This window comes from Talpa europaea (genome assembly GCF_964194135.1).
Source record: "Talpa europaea genome assembly, chromosome: 8".
Classification (NCBI taxonomy): domain Eukaryota; kingdom Metazoa; phylum Chordata; class Mammalia; order Eulipotyphla; family Talpidae; genus Talpa; species Talpa europaea.
In genome coordinates, this window is record NC_140075.1 from 114397470 (window position 1) to 114417811 (window position 20342).

General features: G+C 62.6%; 1 protein-coding gene across 3 annotated transcripts in view; it reads left to right on the forward strand.

Moving 5' to 3' along the window:
* Nucleotides 1-6758: 6758 nt before the first annotated feature.
* BEGAIN (brain enriched guanylate kinase associated) overlaps nucleotides 6759-20342 on the forward strand; it is a gene marked incomplete at both ends in the record, with an annotated part of 38023 nt that continues 24439 nt past the window's right edge. For all 3 annotated transcript variants that reach the window (XM_084239583.1, XM_084239585.1, XM_084239588.1), the window contains one exon: nucleotides 6759-6800. In XM_084239583.1, coding sequence (XP_084095709.1) covers nucleotides 6759-6800 — 42 coding nt within the window. The remainder of the gene's footprint in view (nucleotides 6801-20342) is intronic.

Consider the following 20342-nt stretch of genomic DNA (forward strand, 5'->3'; position numbering starts at 1 on the left):
CCCCACTCTGAGTATTTACCCAAGAGAAATTAAAGCAACGTGTCTACACCAAGACGCAGACACAAATGGTTATGGCAGCTCTGCTGGTCAGAAGCCTACGCGGGAAAGAAAATCTTCCCAGGTGGTGGACACTGTGCGTGTCCACCCAGCACGTGTCCACCCAGCGCATGTGGCTCGAGGATAAAGGGATACACTGTGGGTGCACAAGAGAAGCACAAGCAGGTCTCCCTGTCCAGGGGTGGGGGAGACCGGATACTCCACTTGCATGAGAGTCTAGAAAATGCCAACCAATTGATAATAGTAGAAAACACACCAGCCATGGCCTGGGAATGGGGGTGCCGACAGCGGTGGTTTGCAGAGGAGAGGAAGTGTGTGCAGTGGGAAATGTCCGCTGCCTTGACCTGGGGATGGTCTCACAAGCGTCCGTGTGTGTTAGAAATGTATCAAGTGGTGTCCTTTAAATGCGTGCCGCCCGTTGTGCGTCAGCTATGCCTCGATAAAGCTGGACAGAGTGACTTTCGCCCACAGCTTCCGTCCTGTTCCCTGGGAGTTGGCCATGCCCGGCTGGGGACTGTGGTCCTCAGATCCCAGCATGGCTTCTGTTATCAAGGGGCGACCCCAGAGCCACACGTGTGGTCTCAGGTCAGCACCCACGGACCCAGAGCAGGGCCCCAGCAGGGGGCTGACCTGAGCCTGGAGTCTCTGTCCACACCCGGCCCCTGCTCATCCGGGGCTAGAATTTGACCCACGGGGTTTGTCTGCAAGCTCCCTGCTTCTGGCCTGGTGCCTGGGCACCAGGCTAACCCCTGGAGCCCGAGCATGCCCGGCTGTGCCAAGGCCTCCCCAGACCCTGTCTCTATCTTCACAGTATCTTCCCAGTGAGCAGCTGCTCCTCACCTACAGCTGCGAGACCAGCTCAGTCACAGGCCATCCCCAAAAGGAGGCCAAGCTGGGCTCCTATCCACAGCCAGGGCTGCCTCTGCCCCCTGGGGGGCTTGTGGAGCCAGGGAGAGATTGGCAATGAGAGGTAGGGGGCGGACATTCACACTTTTTGTGGCCTGTCCAGAAGTCTTGGGGTGCAGGTCCTGCGAGGGAGCATCCAGGAGAGAAAGGACACACCGTTCAGGGCTGCCTCCCCCCCGCCCCCCCCCACCCAGCCTGGGGCAGACTCAGTCCTGGCAGCACCTCGTCACAGGCATCTCAGACATCAGAGGTGACTTGGACATCCGGGGACTTAGAGGTCACCCACCTGACTGCCCTCCCGGCCAGAAATGCCTCCCCAGGCAGCCCACCCCCCACTGGTTTCCCTCTAGCACTTGGTCTCGCTACCTCCCAGCCCAGCTCCTGGCCTTGAGCCACCAAAAGTCCTTCATCCTGCCCAGATGACCAGATGGCAGATCCAGGATTTTCCAACTTTAAAACCGAAAGCCCATGTCCCAGGAGTCAAAGTGGACTCATAGTCGCCCCGCCTGTGTCCCAGTTCCCCCACCACCACCTCCGCCCAGTCACAGGCCCACTGGCCCCAGAGGTGCACACTGGGCTCAAAGATCTTCCTGTGGCCTCCACCACTCCCCAGCACCCTTGGGTGGGGGAATCTGATTGCATCCTCCCTTCCACATTGCTGTACCTCCAGGGGCCCCTTCTTTGCCAGCCCAGCTTGTGGACACGTGAGGCCACTGGCCCGGGAAGGAACTGGGACATGACGGCAGCTTCTCGGAGCAAACCCAGGCTCTTCACTGCCACTGAGCACATTCCCTGCATCCCGTGCCTCAGTTTCCCCCTCAAGGGTGGGGCCGAGACTGCCTCCCTTGCTGGCCACCGTGAGGCTCAGTGGTGGCGCTCTCCCCAGAGGGCCCGCTGGCAGAGGCTCCTCTTCCTGGCCGCTCTCCACAGGTGCCACCCACGGGGATCTGCGTCCTGCTTCGGGGTCACCCAGAGGAGCTCAGAGGAGCAGGAAGAGGCACTGAGGTGGCCCTGCAGGCTGCTGCCCCTTCCTCCCGTCCCCTGGTGCAGGGCGCCCTGGCTCTCAGACCCACCGCGACACTGCCCTTTTGCTGACCAGCTTCCAGGTTGGGGACCGGCTGGAACACAGAGGAATCAGCAGAAATCATTTTCCTGCCCAGTGAAGTGGGGAAAATTGGCGGCCACCACTGTGGCCCAGTTTCAACGAGGGCCACCACTCATGTAGGGGGCCTGGCCTGCCGCCGCCTCCCCTGCCTGTGGGGGGAGCTCGGTGCTGGGGCCATCCCGGGGTGTGCCCGGGATCAGGGCTCTAGTTACTGGGTCCCAGGGCCCAGCCCGCAGACCGCCCCACCCAGGGCAGGGCTGTCTTGGTCACTGCTCTGTCCCGTGGCAGGTGGGCACAGGTGCCCCTTCGACAAGAGAAGGACCAGGCTCAGGGAGGAAGCGCAGCTGCGGCAGCCGGGGACACTGAGGACCCGCGCCAGGTCTCCTGGTGCCCAGGTCAGAGCCTGGCCAGCGGCTGCCTGGACATCGGGGGATGAAGGAATCACCATACCTTGCCGGGGCTGTCCTGGGGGATCAGGGGAACCAGAAAAGGATGAGAACACACCCACGAGGGGCCATTTAAAGCCACTGACGGGTGAAATGTGACATCAGGTGTGTGCCCAGGGCCAGGACCTGCCAGTCTGGACGGCAGTAACCAGCGCAGGCCCCATCCCCAGTCCCACCCCACCCCACCCCTGCAGGGCTCAGAACAAATGAGACGATTTCATCAGCGCTGCCTCCTGTTCCGAGAGGTCAAGTGGGCAGGACTGGTGGACAGGGTGGAGGGACACCCTGGGAGGGACACGTGGTCCCGTCAGAGGCTCAGGGATGCGAGGGGAGGCCTTAAGTACCAGGTGGAACATCTTAGTATTTTTTTAAGACAGTGCTCCCAGGAAAACAGGCGAGGGATCAAGGGTGGACAGCGCACTGGGACGGGGGTCAGTAGACAAGCGTTAGCCCTGGAAGGAGACTCCGGTCGGGTCGTGCAGAGGTAAGGCTAAGCGTCTGCAGCAGGGAGGGAACAGGCCCCACAGCTGCCCCAGGGGCTCCTGAACTCACACGCCAAGAACTTTCAGCCCCAGCCTGGGAGAGGCACTGCAGGGAAGGGAAGGCTGGGGTCCTCTCTGTACCCCACCCCCCGGGTAGAAGGGGCCAGACACCTGTACCTGGGAGCGCACAGGAACCCCACACCCATGAGGGGCTGTCCTCCCGCATCCACGCAGCCACCGCCACCAGCAGCTGTGCGTCACGCCAGCCTCCTCCACCTTCCTTCCCACCACCCATTCATCCATTCACTGTGTGCTCACCTCCCCGCCCCCACGCCAGGATCTCGGCGCACACACTCCAGCTGGAGAGATCAGCGTACACACGTAAATAATCAGAGAATGGTGAGAGGCACGCAATAAATAAAACCAGGAAATGGGCCTGAGAAATAGGGGGTGGGGGTATGGGCCTGAGAAATAGGGGGTGGGGGTATGGGCCTGAGAAATAGGGGGTGGTATGATGCTCAGATGAAGGCAAGGGGCTTGGGGACAAGGGACATACACAGCTCAGGGCAGGGTCTCCAAGTCCTGTCTCTTGTATTCCTTCTCCCACCCCCGCCCCCAGCTGAAATTCCACCTCCTTCAGGAAGCCTGCCTGGATGTCGCTGGTGCGCCAGGCTCTGTTTGCAATGGCTGCAGAGGCCCTGGGGGAGCAGCCCACGCTGCAAGGCTCTTCAGGCTGCACCTTCTGGTTCTGGTACAACCTGGGGTGGGTCCCGTGGAAGGCCTGGGTGACTGCCTGAGATAGGGGGATAGGTTAGTTTGCCCTCTGTTTGTTAAATGCCTTAGGCAAGAGACTTAGCTTCTCAGAGCCTCAGTTCTCCCCTGAGGCACCTGGGGCCACCTCCCCCAGAAAGTCTCTAAGGGGATTAATTAGGACCCACAGTCAGGACAGCCTTGCTCCCCTCCTTCCATCATGGCTGAGCTGGGAGGAGGGAAGGAGAGGGCTGCAGGGTGGGACTAGAGGAGAGGGTGCAAGGCAGCGCAGCCTGGGGTAGGGGCCCTCCCCAGGCCCAAGCTCAAGTCTGCAAGTTGTCTGAGCTGAGGCAGGGGCCGCCCCCACCCCCTCCCCGCCCCCGCCTCCCCAGCCATCTGCAGCGTTGGCAGCAGCAGAGCCAGCAAGGATGGTGAACGTTCTGGCACCATCTGAGCAGGACCAGTGGGGGTGGGGGGTTCTGTGGGCAGGCTCCGCACGCACACTCTGTCCCCATTATTGCTGTCCCCTCAGGGGCTGGACCTTCCTGGGCACTCCATGCCTCCCGCGGGCCTTAGCTCTATACGTGCACTGAGGGACCAGACCCCAAGGGTGCAGGGCTCAGAGCTTCCCCTACTCATGAGGGGTGCCCCGGGGCCCCAAGTGAAGAGCCCAGCCCTAGGGAGATCCTAGAACAATCCTCTGTGCAGGGCGGGACAGAGAGCAGGCACCCTGAGCTGCCCCACGTGGGAGGGAGGCAGAAGGGTGTCCTCTGATGTGCACCCCGACCTTGGAACTTGCAGGCCCCTTGGCCCCCCTTCACCTGCTGTTACCCAGTGACCTCCCTGGGGGCTCAGGGTAGCTCGAACACCTCTCTCTGCACCTGTACGCAGCCCGCCCCGCACACAGTGGCTGAAGCTGCGAAGCACACACATGTGAGCCGCAGGGGCCGGCGGGGCCATAGCAATGTGACGCCTGGGGGCACCAGGCTGAGCCCTGGGCCTAGTCAGAGGCAGGCCCATGTCATGACGACTCCCAGGGAAGAGTGGCAGAGTGTCCGGTGCCTCCTCCCACGGCCACGTGGCCAGCGTCAGCATGCTTGAGCTGAGACCCCCAGGTCCTGGAGGAGGACAGCACCCGCTTGTGCTTGGTGGCCTCTCTCCACCGCTGGGGTCCCCACTTGCACCCCTGTGCTTTCTCCCAGGTCCGTGTGCTGCTGAGTGGCCGGGCTGCCGACTGCCCCTGTCCAGGGAGCCTGGATGCCCTCAAAGCCCAGGCTGGTCCCTGGGGGCGGCTCTGGCCTGGCTTGGGCCATCAGAATCACCGGCCCAACCACCAGAACCTCCTGGAGGAACAGGGCGTTTCACACCCACCCTTTCTTTCTTTCTTTTTTTTTTTTTTAAATAATAAATTTTATTTTTATATTCCCCCATACAACTGCACATGCCCCATTCTGACCCCAATCCCTCCCCTCCCGGCCCCCACCCCCCAAAAAGTGTCTCTGGTTCATAGTTTTTTGTTGATTTTGATTTTCACTTTCTTATAGTTATTCATTTTCCTGGTCCCTTAAGTTTTCTAGATTCCTGCTATGAGTGAGACCATCCGGTATTTTTTTTTTCTTTCTGGCTTATTTCGCTGGGCATGATCCCTTCCAGCGCCATCCATGTTGCTGCAAATTGCATGTGTTTATCTTTTTTGAATGCTGAGTAATATTCCATGGTGTATATGTACCACATCTTCTGGATCCAGTCATCTATTTTTGGGCATTTGGGTTGTTTCCAAAGCTGAGCTACTGTAAACAGTGCTGCTATAAACATAGGGGTGCAGGTGTTCTTTGGAATTGATGTGTCTGTGTCCTCTGGGTAAATACCTAGGAGTGGAATTGCTGGGTCATATGGAAGCTCTATGTTTAGTAGGTCCAGGAATCTCCACACAGCTCTCCATAGTGGTTGGACCAGTTTGCACTCCCACCAGCAGTGCAGGAGAGTTCCTTTCTCTCCACACCCTCGCCAGCATTTGTTGTTGCTAGTTTTTTTAATATGTGCCATTCTCACTGTCACACCCACCCTTTCTCAAGACCCCGACTGGGCCAGCCTTGGGCCCCAGTGGACAGTAAGGGGGTGCACCCACCAAGTCCCTGGGACCAGCACTGCCCCTGCAGTGGCGCCTCATGAGAACACCCCAGGAGGAAATCCCTCCCGGTGAAATGCCAGCTTAGCCCCCACGTGCTGAGTGGGCTCACACAAGAGACTCCCCTCTTCGAGACTCAGTCCCCCCATCTGCCAAAGGCGCCAAGGCCAACGCCCCTAGAAAGGCATTGGGGGGGTGGGATTAAGCCAGCCCCAGTCAGTGCAGGCTTGCTCCCCTCCTTCCATCACTGGGAAGCTGGGGTTACCTGGCAGGAAGCAAGCCCTCCTCCGGGGGCCCACCTGAGCGCGCAGGTGGGAACCGTGGCCGGGGCGGGCCTGCGGTGGGAGCGGGCAGCTGGCCGGGCGCAGGCCCAGCGCAGGGTATACAGCAGGAGCCCAGCACATGCTGAGGGGGTGAGAGCATGAATGGGCTGGACGGGTCGGCCCTGAGGGCCATTCACGCCACGAGGCTCCCGCGCACTCATTCATTCCCGCTCACTCGTGCCCCCGCCGCGCGCCCAGCTCCCCCCTTCCCGCGCGCGCCCTTCAGCTCGGGGGCTCCCTCCTTCCCGGGGCGCCGCCCGCCCGGCCCGCGGCCCCGCGCCCTCCGGACCCGCCCCGCGTCCCCCAGCGAGCCCGGGCCGGGCGCCGCGGGGGGAGCCGCGGAATCAGCCGCGGCTGCGCGGGGCCGGGACTGGCGGGGAGCCGGGCTGGGGGCGGGGGGCGGGCGCTCCCTGCGGGAAGCCGGGGGGCGGGGGGAGCCCCGACCGCGCCAGCTCCCCGTGCGCTCGGCCTCGCGGGGAGGGCGCGGGCCGGGGGCGGCGGCGGGCCCCGAGCGGGCGGCGGCGGCGAGCGGCGAGCGGCGCGCGCGCCGGCCCCGGGGCCATGTGGACGGGCAGCCGCCGGCCGGGCCGGCTCCGCCGGGCGGTGAGTACCTGCGCGCCGGGAGGGCGGGCGCGGGCGCGGGCAGCGCGGGGGCGGGGCGGGGCGGGCGCCACCCACGCCCGGGGCGGTCCCTGCCCGCGCCCGAGGCCGCCGACCCCCCCCCACCCCCCCCCGAGGGGACGGCGTCCGGCCTCCGCTCGCGCCTCGCCCGCCTCCCCCCGCCGCGAGCCGCGGGGCGCTCCCGGGCGCCGCTCACCCTGGCGGGGCGGGGACTCGGCCTCTGCGCGCCGCGCGGCCCCCCATCCCCCTGCGGCGGCGGGTCCCCGCGCGGGGTGCGATTAGCTGGGGGGGCCTCACCCCAGCGCGCGCGCCCCTGGGGCGAGGGAGCCGCGGCGCTGGGGACGGGGGCGCGGGCCCGGCCTGGGGGACTGGGGGTGCTGCGCCACCGGGCAGGTGGGGGCGGGGGGCAGGCCTCCTCCTGCCCTGCCTGGGGGGCGGCGAGACTCGCGGGGTGAGGTGCGGGAACGCCAGGGACCCCGAAGGCAGCCGGCCGGGGGCTGCTTCGTGGAGCTGCTGCAGCGCGGGCGCACGCGCCGTCCCCGGCCCCTCGCTGTCGTTCAGTACCTGCAGGCCAGGTACCAGCCCTCTCCTCAGAGCAGGGGAAACTGAGGCCTAGGGAGGCCAGGGCTGGCCCTGGGCTGCTCACCAGCCCGCGCGCTCCCCGAGCACCAGCAGGCACGCTGGATGGGAATTTCTGCCCCAGCGTTTCCGCTTCCTGCGTGGCTTGGAGGTGTTTCCTGCCTTGTCTGCGCCCCACCCCATCCCCAGTGTGGATCCTTTGGGGCAGGAACAGCGTGGGTGACATCCCAGAGGCTCCCAGCCGGCAGGGTAGGAGCAGAGGAGGCGCCCCGGAGGGAGAGGGGGTGACTGAAGGAGGAGCTGTGCAAATGTGGGCCCTGCATGGTCAAGGTCAGCTGAGCCTGCCCTGTGTTCGGTCTGTGACCGCAGGGTCAAGGCCTTGCCTGGCGCCTTCCCTGGCAATGCCCTAGACCTTGTCCACGGGGCTGAAGAGGTTCACGGAGACTGGACGAGCCCATTCCCTTCCCTGGGCCGGCGTCTCCGCACCCCCTGCCCGAGTGGAGACCCTTCCCTCCAGACCGGTGGGAGAACCCCTGTGAGCTGGGACCTGTCCCCGCCAGGCTGGGTGTGGCGCTGCCGGCTGGGGCGAGTGGCCATCAGAGGCGGATCCGCCTGGCATCTGTGACGTGTAGGGCGGAGAGACGGCAGCAAGGACCCTGGCAGCATCCCCGAAAACCCTTAATTTTCCCGACTCTCACTATAATCAGGGCGGCACAGAAAAGCAAGCACAGTGACAGATGTGGCTTCTCCCCACTGCTCAGCACTCAGCGCAGGGCGAGGGGCGGCGGCACCGTGGTGGGGGACCCTCCAGGGCCATTGTCTCATATTTATAGATTCCTGTGCTGTGTCCCTCTCACCATCAGAACCTGGAACTGTTAGCACCTGGGTGCTGGGGGGCGGGAGGGCTCCTTGGAACTTCAACCAGGGCTGCCTGGGCCGGGCCATGGACTGGGAAAGTGTTCCAGGTTGGGGATGGGACTTGGGTCAGTGCCTGGAAGAGGATCCCATTCTCTCTCGAAGACTCTGGCACAGGATCTGGCCATTGCTACCATTTGTTGAACAGCTACTATGTGCTAGGCCCAGTAAAAGCATTTCATGTGTAATCTCCATGGCAACACTTTGAAGTAGCACCCCTACTCCTAGAGCACTTAGGACCCGGATATATGGATGGGTGGGTGGGTGGATGGATGGGTGGGTGGGTGGGTGGGTGGATGGGGGATATTGGGAGGGGAGAAAAGCTGTCCATGAATCCGTGGCTTGTTGGGACACAGACCAGAAATACTTTTCCAGATCCCAGGCCTGAGGGCTGAGTAGGCTTTGGTTGGGTGAGGGGAGATGAGCAAAGGCCTGGCCGTGGAAGGCAGAATGCAGTGGGTACAGAGTCCTGCCAGGTGTGGAGATCAAGGGTGTGTCCATGACAGGGAGCGGTGGCTCCTCCCCCCTGAAGCAGATCAGGATCCCCAGAAACAAATCTGAGGGTGACCCCAAGCTCGGTGTGTTGACCTACAGTTGCCCAAGTACCCGATGGTTCCCCCTTCTTCCCTGGATCTGGTCATTAGTTGGTGCAGAGGCCTGCACCGGAGTCTGGAGCCTCGTATGCTACTTCCTCCCCAGCCACTGATTTGCTGTGACCTCAAGCAAGGCCTTCCCCTCTCTGGGGCGCAATGTCTAGGGGGCGACTCCTCTCACACTCAGGGGAGTGAATCCCCTGGCCTGCAGGCAGGCTCTGATGCAGCCTGTGGTGGGAGAGGCTGCCCAGAGCTCTTGCCTCAGTGTTACAGGAATGAATGAACGAGCGAGTGAGCAAATAAATCCTGCTTTCACCTGGTATGCCCGCCCCGTGACCCCACCCATGTCCTTCATTGAGGCCACTTAGGTGAATCTTACCTGCCCTTCAAGAGTACAGTCTCGGGGAGACAGACCTCGACCGGGGTGGCAGGTGCTGGGGCGTGCTGGGACATTCCCTGCCCCCAGCAGTGGCCCAGCCCCTGTAGACCATGAGTCTGGAGGCTGGTACTCAGCCCCTGGGGGCCTCTCAGGGTGGGGATCGGCGGGTCCCCACTGTGAGCTAGGCAGAACTGCACTCACTTGTTCAAAGAGCAGCCCCTGCGCCAGGGCAGGGACAGGGCAGGGTCAACCTGGGCCCTCCTGCCTGGGGAAGACAGACATAGTCTCCGTCATGCCGCGGGGCGTGTGCTCGGAAGATGGGGCCCACAGGCCACAGGCAGTGTGCGGTGGACCTGGGGCCAGCGGGCGGGCAATGGGAAGCATGGGCAGGATGGACCAGTGACGCATGGACAGGAACATGGATAGAAAATTGAGGGCTAGAGGGCCTCTCCGGTGGCGCAGCGGGGTGAGCACAGCGCTGTGAGAAAATTAAGGGATGGAAAGAGAGACGGAGGCTATAGTGGCGAGGTAGACTAGGGTGGGGGGATGGCTGGGTGGGTAGATTGGTGGGTGGACGTTCTGTGGGTGGGAGGGTGGGTGGGTGAAGGGAGATACAAGACCTGATGGGTAGAACAAGATGTCAGTGGATGGACACATGGGTGGGTTGGTAAACGAGAAGATGGGTCTCTGAGGCCTGTGCAGGGCGGCTGGATGAATGCATGGAAAGATCTAAAATGGATGAACAAATGTCACCAGATGGCTGGATAAAGGGACGGGTGGACCCTCAGAGCCTGGAGAGGGCATGGAGAGGGTGGGCACTGAGGGGATCGGTGCATGATGAGTGTTGGGGACGGCAGCTGCGGCCTGAGTGGTGCCAGTTAGGTGGCGGGTGCGGGAGTGAAGGTGCGGAGAGGCTGGGGAGCAGCCGGATGGAAGCACGAGCGCGTGTTAATGAACGCCCGGGCGGGGGGCTCGGGCACCAACGGACGTGCGTCAGTGGATGGACACACCTGTGGATGGACAGGTGGATGCCTGGACAGGAGACAGGAGCGGCGGGGCTGGGTGCCAGCTGGCATACAGATGGGTGGGTGCCAGCTGGCGACGAGAGGACGAGCGGAGGGTGTGCATGCCTTCAGTGGACGCCAGCCCCGGCGCGGGGCCTGCTGTTGCACGGCGGGCACACCTGGGAGCAGCGTGCCGAAGGGCGGGTGCTTGGCTGCATGGGTACAGAGCAGCTTGATTCCCGCGAGGCTGGCGTCTGCTCACAAAACCCCTGTCCTGGTTCTGCGATGCCCCGTGAGGATGCAACAGGCCGGGAAGGGGTGGGGGCCACTAGGCCTCCCCGGCGCACCATGAGTGTGCAGCCCCAGGAGGCTAGAGGATGAGCTGGGGGATCCGAGGGGCTCCTGGAGGGTGCGGACATCACGGGGCTCGTGCAGGGATGACCCGGGGCACCAAGAGGGCCAAGGCCAGCGGCCGCCCTAGAGGGTACTCAGGCCAGTATGGACGCGTGTGGGAATCCTCAGACCCCAGGGACCTGGCTGTGAGTGGGGTGGTCACGGAAACTCCTGTCCCAGCCAGAGGGAGGCGTCCGGCGGGTCCACTGTCCTGTCCAGAGAGAGAACCTGGCACAAGGCTGTTCGGGGCAACAGAAATAGGGCGGGGAGACCTGCTGGGAAGTAGTGTCAGCGGTCAATAAGGAGATGCTGGGGGTGCTTAGTGGACTCCCCGGTGCACTGCCTGTCTTTCAGGGTCCCTCTGGTGCGTGGCCAGGCCTTCCTGTTCCAGCCCCCGGGGCGATGGCGCGTGTGTCCTTCCTGTCTTGGAGCTCTTGAGCCAGCTCTGCACCCTGGGAGCCGGGTGGGGTCCTGGGAGGAAGCAGGGCTGAATGCATGACCTCTGGGGTTCTGGCCTGGATCTGCTGCTTCTGAGCCCTGCGCCCTCAGAGTTTGCTCCCTGAGACTGCTCCTTGTAGCATAAGACATCCCACAGAGTTTACGGCTGACCCACTCCCCGAGGCCTGGCAAGGATTCAGGGCGATGACGTGCCTGTGTGGCCAGGAGGAGCAGTGAACTCGGGGAGTGGGGCTGGAGCAGGGGAGAGAGGGGTGGGTCCCCCTGTAGGAGGGCAGCCCCACTGCTGCTCCTGCTGCTGCTGCTGAGGTGAGCGCCCAGCCACCAGCCACCACCGCAGCCAGCAGCATCCTTGGGGCCCGAGCCCAGGCGGCTGGGAGCCAGTGGGTTGTTATGGCAACAGGAACTTGCCTGATGCCGCCAGCAACTCTGGGAGAGGCTCGCGGGACCAGCTGGCCAGGGCTCCCACGGCCCTCCTGCCCCTGCATGCTAGAGGAGTGGACACATCAGAGCCCCCCATGCTAATGAGTCTGTGGCCCTACTAGGTGCCAGGTCAGTGCTGAAGGTACCCGGCACGAGTCCGCTGGAACCACTTCCCGTCACTGCAGGGGGCTGCGCACTGCTGTCCGGAGGTGACTGTTGGTCACTTGTCCTACTCAGGGTCCTGTTGGGGTGGCGGAGGGGGTTTGGCCTGGATTGGCTGCCTCTAAGGCACCTTCCCAAGGGGGCGGGAGCAGGGCCTGGATGGCTGCTGCTGGGGAGGATGGCCGGGTTTCAAGGATTGCCCATGCAGGGGCTGCGGGGTGGGGAGATGGTCTCTGTGCCCTCTCAAGAGCCTGAGGTCCCTGACCCCACCCTCTCCTTCCTGGCGCCCAGCAGCCCAGAGCCTGTCCACTCAGGGTGGCGATGCTTATCATCTGATGGCCTGAACTTTGATGCATCCATCCATCCGTCCGTCCATCCATCCGTCCATCCATCCATCCAAGAACTGCTGCTCTGTGCGCAGAGACCCGGGACAGTGGGCCTTACATTCTCGGGGCACAGAGAATAAACACGTGATGGAAAATGCGTGTTGTGGTTGGAGTGTGTTATGGCGAGAGCAGGTTATATGAGGCTGTTGCAGGGGTGCCTGATGTAATCTGGGGCTGGACGGGGATGAACTGGGGCTCTGAAAGTTACCTGGGAGTTAGTGGGGGGCAGTGGGGGGGAGGGGGAGGGTTCCCGGCAGAGGGAACAGCCAGTGCAAAGACCCTGACACAGACAGGGCTTAGCGAGGCAAGAACCAGGTGAAGACACAGGGCCATCGGGGGGAGATCGTGCGATGTTGTGTGGTCATTTGGTCTGTGATCTTAAAAGGTCATGCTGGAGGTTTTAGTGCGATGGACCGAGCTGGACCAGCATCGGGTGAGGGGCCCCAGGGAGGGTTTTACAGGTGTCCAGGTAAGACATGGCAGTACCAGGGAGCAGCAAGGTGGTGGTGGGGATGGAGGAAGGTGAGCAGGTGGAAGAGAAGGTGAACTACCAGGCCTGGACATCAGGCACGGCGTTGAGAAGGGGAGAAGGAGGGTTCCAGGCAGTGCCCACGCCTGTCTTGGGCAGCGGAGCGCATGGAGTTCTCGGGCACCCGGAGGGATAATCGACTGAGCGCAGGAAAGAGGAGTCCCAGCACTCGACGCGGGGCTTCCGTGAGCAGGCAGTGCTAAGGAGGCCGTGCTGGGCAGCACCAGAGGCCGTGCCAGGGATGGTGCTGGTGGCCACCTCTGGCCACCAAAGCGAGTCTTTCTTGGACCCCAGTGCCCATCAGCTCCACCCCGAGTCCTGCCTGGACCCCTGGCTTCCGGAGATGCTAGGGACAGGCGTGTCTCCTACAAGCTGGGGAGGAAAGTGCCAGGCCTGGCCGGCCCTCCCCCGGGATAACCTCCTCCGGCCCCTCTGCCCTCTGATGCTCCTGGACCTGCACAGGCCGCAGGCTCTGGCCTCACACTTTTAACCAACCGCTGCTCCTCCCCTGAGTCCCGTGTATCACCAAGGGGCTGCCCACCGCTGCTAGTGACAGCAGAAACAAGCAGGACAAATAAAGCATGGGGGCGGGGAGGGTTTCTCCCTCAAGTTAAAAAAGCGCCAGAGGCAGGTGGCCCGAAGCCGCTGAGATGACTGAGTGGTCATCGGGCACCCAGGTACCTGTTCTCTTTCTGCTCCTCCATCTTTTCCATGTGGCTTCTGCCACAAGCCTGCCTCCTGGCACACAGTAACTGCGGCATCTCCACCCATCACTTCCGTGTTCCAGGTAAGAATCAGGAGGACGGGGAGTGGAAACAAAAGGGGTACAGGCGAGCTGCCTGAGCCCTTCTAGGGAACGCTCGCTGTGGCACACCCACAGCTTCTGTTAGATCATTGTGCACCCCTGGCTTTCAGAGGAGCTTGGGAAATGCAGTATTTTAGCTGGGTATCTCGCCTTCCAGAATGCAGTAGGGGCCCTTGAATAGGCAGGGCGGGAGAGCAGCAGGCAGCTAGCGGTCTCCGCCACGCCCGCCCCTTTTGCCAGTTGGGTCATTCTGGCTTCCCCTCCCACGCGCCGTGACTGTGGCCATCTCTGGCCACTTGCCTCGCCATGTCCCTGGACCACTGCCCTTGGCAGATGAGACAGGGGCCACTGTGAGCGGGTGTGTGAGGCCCAGCCCAGAGCCCCTCCCTGCATCTGGCAGGTCTTCACTCAGCGCAGCCTGCACCCCCACACACAGCCCGGCAGACACGGAGCCCAGACATGACCTTCGCCTCTCCAGCACTTTCTAAGCCCTGAAGCCAAATTCCCATTTAGTGAGAATCAATGTGGGGGTGGGAGGCCGTCCTGCCACGTGCTCTTGGGTCGATGGGCATCCAGCTCATCACTCCGGCCAGTGAGCTGCCAGGCAGCCCTGCCCAGAGAGGGCACAGGCTCCCAGCCCCGCGGGAGGAGAGAAGCAGGGGTCAGAGAGGCGCTTGGAGAGGCTTGGCCTTGGCCCGAGCAAGGAGGATGTTTTCTGGGGCCTGCTCCCGGGTCCAGGGCTGGGATCCCAGCAGCCCCCCTCAGGACGGCCACAGCTGCCTCCTGGAGCCCAGGCCCGGGCCTCCCAGGAATGAGGCACGCGGGGAGGACTTTCGGGGCTACAAGGCAAGTCCCAACCCCAGTCAGAGCCCTGAGGGCCAGACATCACAATCCAGCTGGGCAGCCCGGTCTGGCCAGGAGAAGACACGGGCAGCGCCTGGCCTGCCCTTCCCCCCAGAGCCCCTGAGCGTGGGTAACAGGCCTGCCACCTGCCCCCTCGCCTGCTTGGGCCGCCGGCAGGAAGCCAGACTGCCCTTCTCCAGGTTCCTTGATGAGGTCTCTGTGCGGGTCCTGGCCCCCGGGACCCTAGAGGTCCTCCGGGGCCCCAGAGGCCACAGCCCGGAGCCCTCCCCCAGTGTGCGAGGTCCAGGCCTGGCCCAGGGACCCCTTGTGCGAACTGCAGCCCCAGAGAAGATCCTGGTCCTGGACCCCCCACTGGCTGGCGAGGCAGCAGCTGAGGGTGCGAGCAGAGTCAGGCCATGCCGACCTGTGGAGACCAGTGGCCAGCAAGGAGGCCAAGCCGTCTCCCCCCGGAGGCCTCCCGGCCAGGTGAGTCTCGGCCCAGCCCAGCCCCCCCAGGCAGCTGGTCTGTGGTGGCCCCTTCCCTCCCCATTCCATGTGCCAAGCCCCGTCTGACCCTCCAAGCTCCCTCATGATACCTGTTTCGTAATACATCTAATAGGAGCAGCAGTTAGCACCAAAGAAATGAATCTCTAAGGTGAAATTTCTGATTCTGGGGCAGGCAGAATATTTTTGGACTGAATGCAGACAAGGAAACAATAATAGCAAACTAGTACTACCCCACAGCATGTCGGCGGGCCCTGGGTGGTTTACCCCGGATTCATGGGATCACCCTTTTGAATTTTCGAGCCTGACACCTCCATGTACAGTAGCCAGTCACAGCCCCGTCCCTGTCCCGCTGGGTCTTCGCAGCTGCGCCCACCGTATGGGGCTGCGAGCTGAGGCTGTGCCTGCTGCTGCTCACGCCGGGGGGCTTCAGACCTCCATGGAAGGGTCTTCCTAGCCCTCAGCACCCCCTCCACACGCCCCCTCTGGCCTCAGACAGACGAACAGACAGATAATCAAAAAGCTATGGAAAGACCTACTTAGCCGCGCTCGGGGGTGGAGTGGACAGCGTCTGGACAGGGGCACCTTGGTGCTGACTTTCTGTCCCCCGCGCCCTCTGTGTCCCCCGGGGCTGGGTGGGTTCTGGACTGTCTGTCCCGCCGACCTGTCAGGACGTGACTTCTGGCACAGGACCAGGGTGAGGACCTCGGGCTAGGTTGGCAGGGATCTGGACCAGGCCCCTCCCAGAAAGGCTGCCCTGTGGGGGAGGGCAGAAGACCCCCTCCCCGCCCCACAGCCCCCTCACGGCTATCCTTAGAACGGCTGCTCTAAGTTCTTGATCCCAAGCCTCTGGGCACCCCCGGGAGGGGGCAGTCATTCAGCTCCTGTGCAGAGGAGGAAACTGAGGCACAGACAGGTCACTCGGAGAGGCTGGGGCTGGGCCCAGGCATCTCACCTCCCCCCGCGCTGCCGCCGCCTCGGCTTCGCTGTTCTCAGGGAACAGCTGGGACAGCAACGAGTGGGAGCTCGGGGAAGCCCGCCCACCCTTCCCCGGGCTCCGCCGGGACGTCTACTCCACGGCCACTCAGTTCAGGGCTTGCCATCTGCTCTTGGGCCTGCCCAGGTCGCCGCCCCAGTGGTGCAGAGCCGGTTGCGGGGGCAGTTTTTCCTTTGTCACACGAGGCCTCCCAGGGCCGGCGCCCTGGGCCCGCCTCTCCTCCACGCTGGGCTCAGCACGCCTCACTCTGGGCACCGCCGCGCCCCAGTGAGTGCCGGGGAGCAGGACTCCTTCAAGATGGAGGTGGGCATCTGCCCTTGCCTCAGCCACCCGCTGTCCGTCCCGTGCTGGGTCCCGGGGCTCCCACCTCACATCCAAGACTCGGGATGTCGCTCCGGGAGACCTGGGAGCAGGCCCACCCAGAGCAGGGGCTGAGGCTCGGGGCTCAGCGCAGTGGGCCCGGCTGGGATGAGCCTTGACCCAGTGAGCCCAGGCCGCCCACGTGCCCTCAGTGCCTTCATGTGTCGGGGGGTGGGGGGCACTTGGAGGTGGCAGGAGATTGGGAGGAGCCCAATGCTCAAGCTGATGGTGGTGAAGTGCCTGTGCCCCTGCCCCCCTACCCTGGACAGGCTTGTGTCCCCAGCAGAGTTCCTAGAGTGGGGTGGAGCTTCAGGGAAGCAAGGTCGACCCCTGGCTTCCAGTCATCAGCCAGAAAGCGCTTGCTAAGGCGATGCCTGCAGCGCCATCATTATCCACCTTGGGGAGACGGGGGAGGGCCTGGAATTTCAGTCCTCGCCCTGCGCCATCCAGCTGTGTGGTCACAGGTAGGTCCATGGCCCTCCCTTTCATTGTCCAGCAAAGAAAAAGTCACATGGAAGTTCTGTGGCGCCTCCAGCTATCACTACCCACAGACCTGGTACCAACCCTCACTCATACTATAGTGTGAATGACTCAACCCAGCCACTTCCAGAGAGCAAAGGGGTCAGAGAAAGAGATCAGGAAGCACAGGACAGGGCCACAGAAGGAGGGGGTGCTGGGGGCTCTGCAGCACCCAGGTGGGGCATGACAGGCCCCCCATGCCAACCTGGAAGTCCCCAGAGCTGTGGCTGGATTCTGTGCCAGGGGCTTTCCCACCATGTGACCCCAGCAAGTCCTCCACCCTCTGGGCCTCAGTCTCCCTACCTGTAGGACAAACTTGGGTGTGAATGGTGCCCCTGAGGTGCCTCTGGAGAGGGTGACTGCTTCCAGCTCCCCGATGGTTGCCACGTGGGAATGTGGGCCGCAGTTGCCAGATCTCCCAAAATTTCAGTAGAAGCCAAAAATATGGATTTTAAAATGTAAATGCTCCCAATTTTTAAATGTTGGCTCCAATGTTTTTTTAAAAAAAATTAAAACCCTCTTGCAGGCCAAATTCAACATGCTGGAGGGCCCGATTTAGCTCAGGAGGCCAGTTTGCAGCCGCGAACCTGGTGCGCTGCACGGCCCTCCCTGGGAAAGGCAGGCCCGGTAGGGCCTGCAGGGTGGGGCCGGAGCCCCACAGCCCCTCCTGGGGGACAGCCAGCCAGGGCCCAGCTGCCCTCTGGCTGGGGGCTCAGCGGCTCTCAGGGGAGGTATCGGTGAGGCCCTCTGACCTGGCCATAGCCGAACCCCTGCTCTTACCCACGATTGCCCCCCACCCTAGCCCGCTCATGGGGTGGCTCTCAGACACACATCTCCTGCACCCTCCTCTTACCCCAAACCCACCACTCACACCCTCATCCATGCCCCTACTGAGTTGTCTGATAGGGACCTCTGGACCTGAACCCCAGTCTGCTCCCTGAGCCACCTGCTGCCCAGCCCCCAGCACTTGACCTGGTCTCTGGCAGTTCTTTCTCCCACCTACACCCCACCCCCACCCGCCTGGACCCCGGGACCTGCACTCACCCCTGAGCGCACCCTCCACACTCTTTCAGCCCATGGGGGCCTCCAACCCCTTCAGGATAGATTGAAGGCCCACCATGGCCCCCCACTTGGCCCTTCCTCCTTACTGGTGACTGGATGCCCCCCCAAATCACCAGGAACCCCACTCCAGGGTCTGTTCCCCTACTGGCTCCCCAGTCTGTTCACTTTTCATCTTGGCAGTTCAAGTGGAGAGTTGGGGTCCTCAGCCCGGTCCTAGCTGTCCATCAGACGCAGGGGGGTGCAGGGTGATGTCCTGTGGGGTCTGTCTCCCCCCCAGTGAACACCAGCACGTGAGCTGAGTCCCACTAGTCTCTTCACTGCTGAACCCCTACAACAGGCACACCCAGGAAGGTGAGCGGAGGTCACTAGTCGCTTGTGATGCCCGTGAGGACTTTCCACCCCGCCCGAGGAGGGGTGAGCTCGGACGGTCGAAAGCCTGACCCGAGGTCACACAGCACAGGAGGGCCAGGGGACCGCCATGGGCAGGGATTGGCCAGGCCTGACCTGGCCCCAGGCCTCCTCTCTGCTTCCATATTCTCCTGCTCCTTTCCTCCCTTGAGGTGGGGGATCAGGACAAGGGGGAAACTGAAGAAACTGGCGGCGAGGGTGGGGATCAGGTACCCTTGGTTTGGGACTAAGCAAGTGCCTTCACCTGAGGCAGGGCCCTGCGGTCAGGCTGAGGGACCTGAGGGCAGGGGACCACAGAGGATGGGTGCCAAGGCCCAAGAGCAGGAAGGGATGAGGCATCATTTGGTGGGGGAGGCGCCAGTTTGTAAAGATGTGGGTGGAGCATTTGGCACAGAAGGAAGACGTGCAAAGGTCCTGAGGCAGAAGTGAGGTGGGCAAGCTTGGGACCAACCCGGGGGCCCGTGTGGCTGGTGTGTGCCAGGTGAGAGCCAGTTGGGGGTATGGCCAGAGGTCAGGGAGGGCAAGTCGGTATTCACCCCGCCACGACTGAGCACAAATGGCAGGATTTTGCCTGCTGGAGCCTCTGTTTTTTGTAGCTGTAAATTGATTTCGCTGCAGAATAAAGGGTGGGTGGCCCCTTCTGCCCAGGCGGCCTCCCCAGAGCCCAGCATCCCACAGGAAGACGGGAAGGAGGCGGGTGGCAGGAGGGAGGTAGAGGTGGCTGACCGGGAACTGGGCGGAGCGCAGGGGCTGGGAGGGACCAGCTGGGACAAGGACACTGAGGGGCCGGCGGGTGAGCAGACGTGGGGGCGTGTGGCATGTCCAGGGGACAACGTGCCGGCTCCGTGAGGTTGTTGGGGAACAAAGATGCTGCTGGGCTGCAGTCCCCCAGCCACCGGCAGCATGTAGGGCTGGCAATGGGGAGGGCACAGGTGTGAGCAGGGAGAGGCCGCGGGCCGTGAGTGTGGGGTGGCGGGAGGGCCAGCAGCACCCTGAGGCCCACCTGTACCCTGCCTGTGTCAGGAGAGCACTGAGACCCCACTTGCCTGGGGTCACTGGGGGCCCGGATGTCCCATGCCCGGATTTGAATATTCATGGTCCTACCCTACCCACCCTCCTCTAATGAGGAGGCCGTGGACACCTCCTATGGCCAGAGATCCAGGCAGTGCCCTGCCCTGCTGCCCAGCCCAGTTAGGCAGGCCTGGGCTACCCTCAGGTGGACAAGTTCTGCAGAAGTAAGGGCATCTTGGAAACGTCCCCAAATCTGTGGTTAGCGAATTTCAGTGTCAAGACCTGAACATGTGGCCCTGGCCCAACACCAAGATGGCTGCCAAAGGCATAGCAGCTCCCCATCAGCCCAGCCTCATTGCTCTCCTGCTCCCTGACCACGGGCAGCTCGTCACACACACAGAGCCTCCCGTGCACCCCTGGGTGAGGTGCCAGACACAGCCTGGAAAGACACAAGCCCTGCCCCAGGGAGTGTCCCTCTGGTGTGAGGGTGAAACCCCACTGAGCTTCCAAGGATGGAGGACTGCCTGGAGGAGGTAGCCTTTACGGATAAGGACAATGGTTATCCCACCAGACAGTGGGCCTGGGAAGAATTTGGACACTGAGCCAGGCTTCAGGGTCTGGAATAGCTGGAGTGAAGGGAAGTGATGTCCAGTTTCCAGGCCTGGATTCCTGCCCTACCATCCTCCACCCCACCCCCATCCCATGCCACAGGGCAACTCACCAGCCTCTTCTAGAGTCCTTCTATGGAGGAGAAATCCCCAGACAGGCCTTTTAGAAGAGCTGAAACATTCTATATAAATAATTAACACTGGATTTTTAAAATTAAATTTTAATACGTTCTTATTAATTTGAGACCAACTCCCTGACAGGTGATTCACTGTGAGTGGTTGGGACAAGTGGAGACACGCGAAGGGTGTCCCCTGCTTTGGGGGGAAAGGCCTCTGGGGAACGGGGTCTTGCCCAGCAGGACTCATCTTTCTGAACTTTGCTTCACTTGTCTATAAAATAGGGGTGACCACTTCCCTGGGGCCAGATGGGCAGCATTATGAGCCAGTGAGGACTTGGGGGGTCTCTGCTTCATCACCTTCCTTTCTGCTGAGGGTGGACTCCCAGGGCTGTTGGGGGTTCTTTTCTCAACCATTAGCCCCTGGGGGGCAGGGATCACTTCATCGGTCACCTCTCTGCACCCCAAGAAC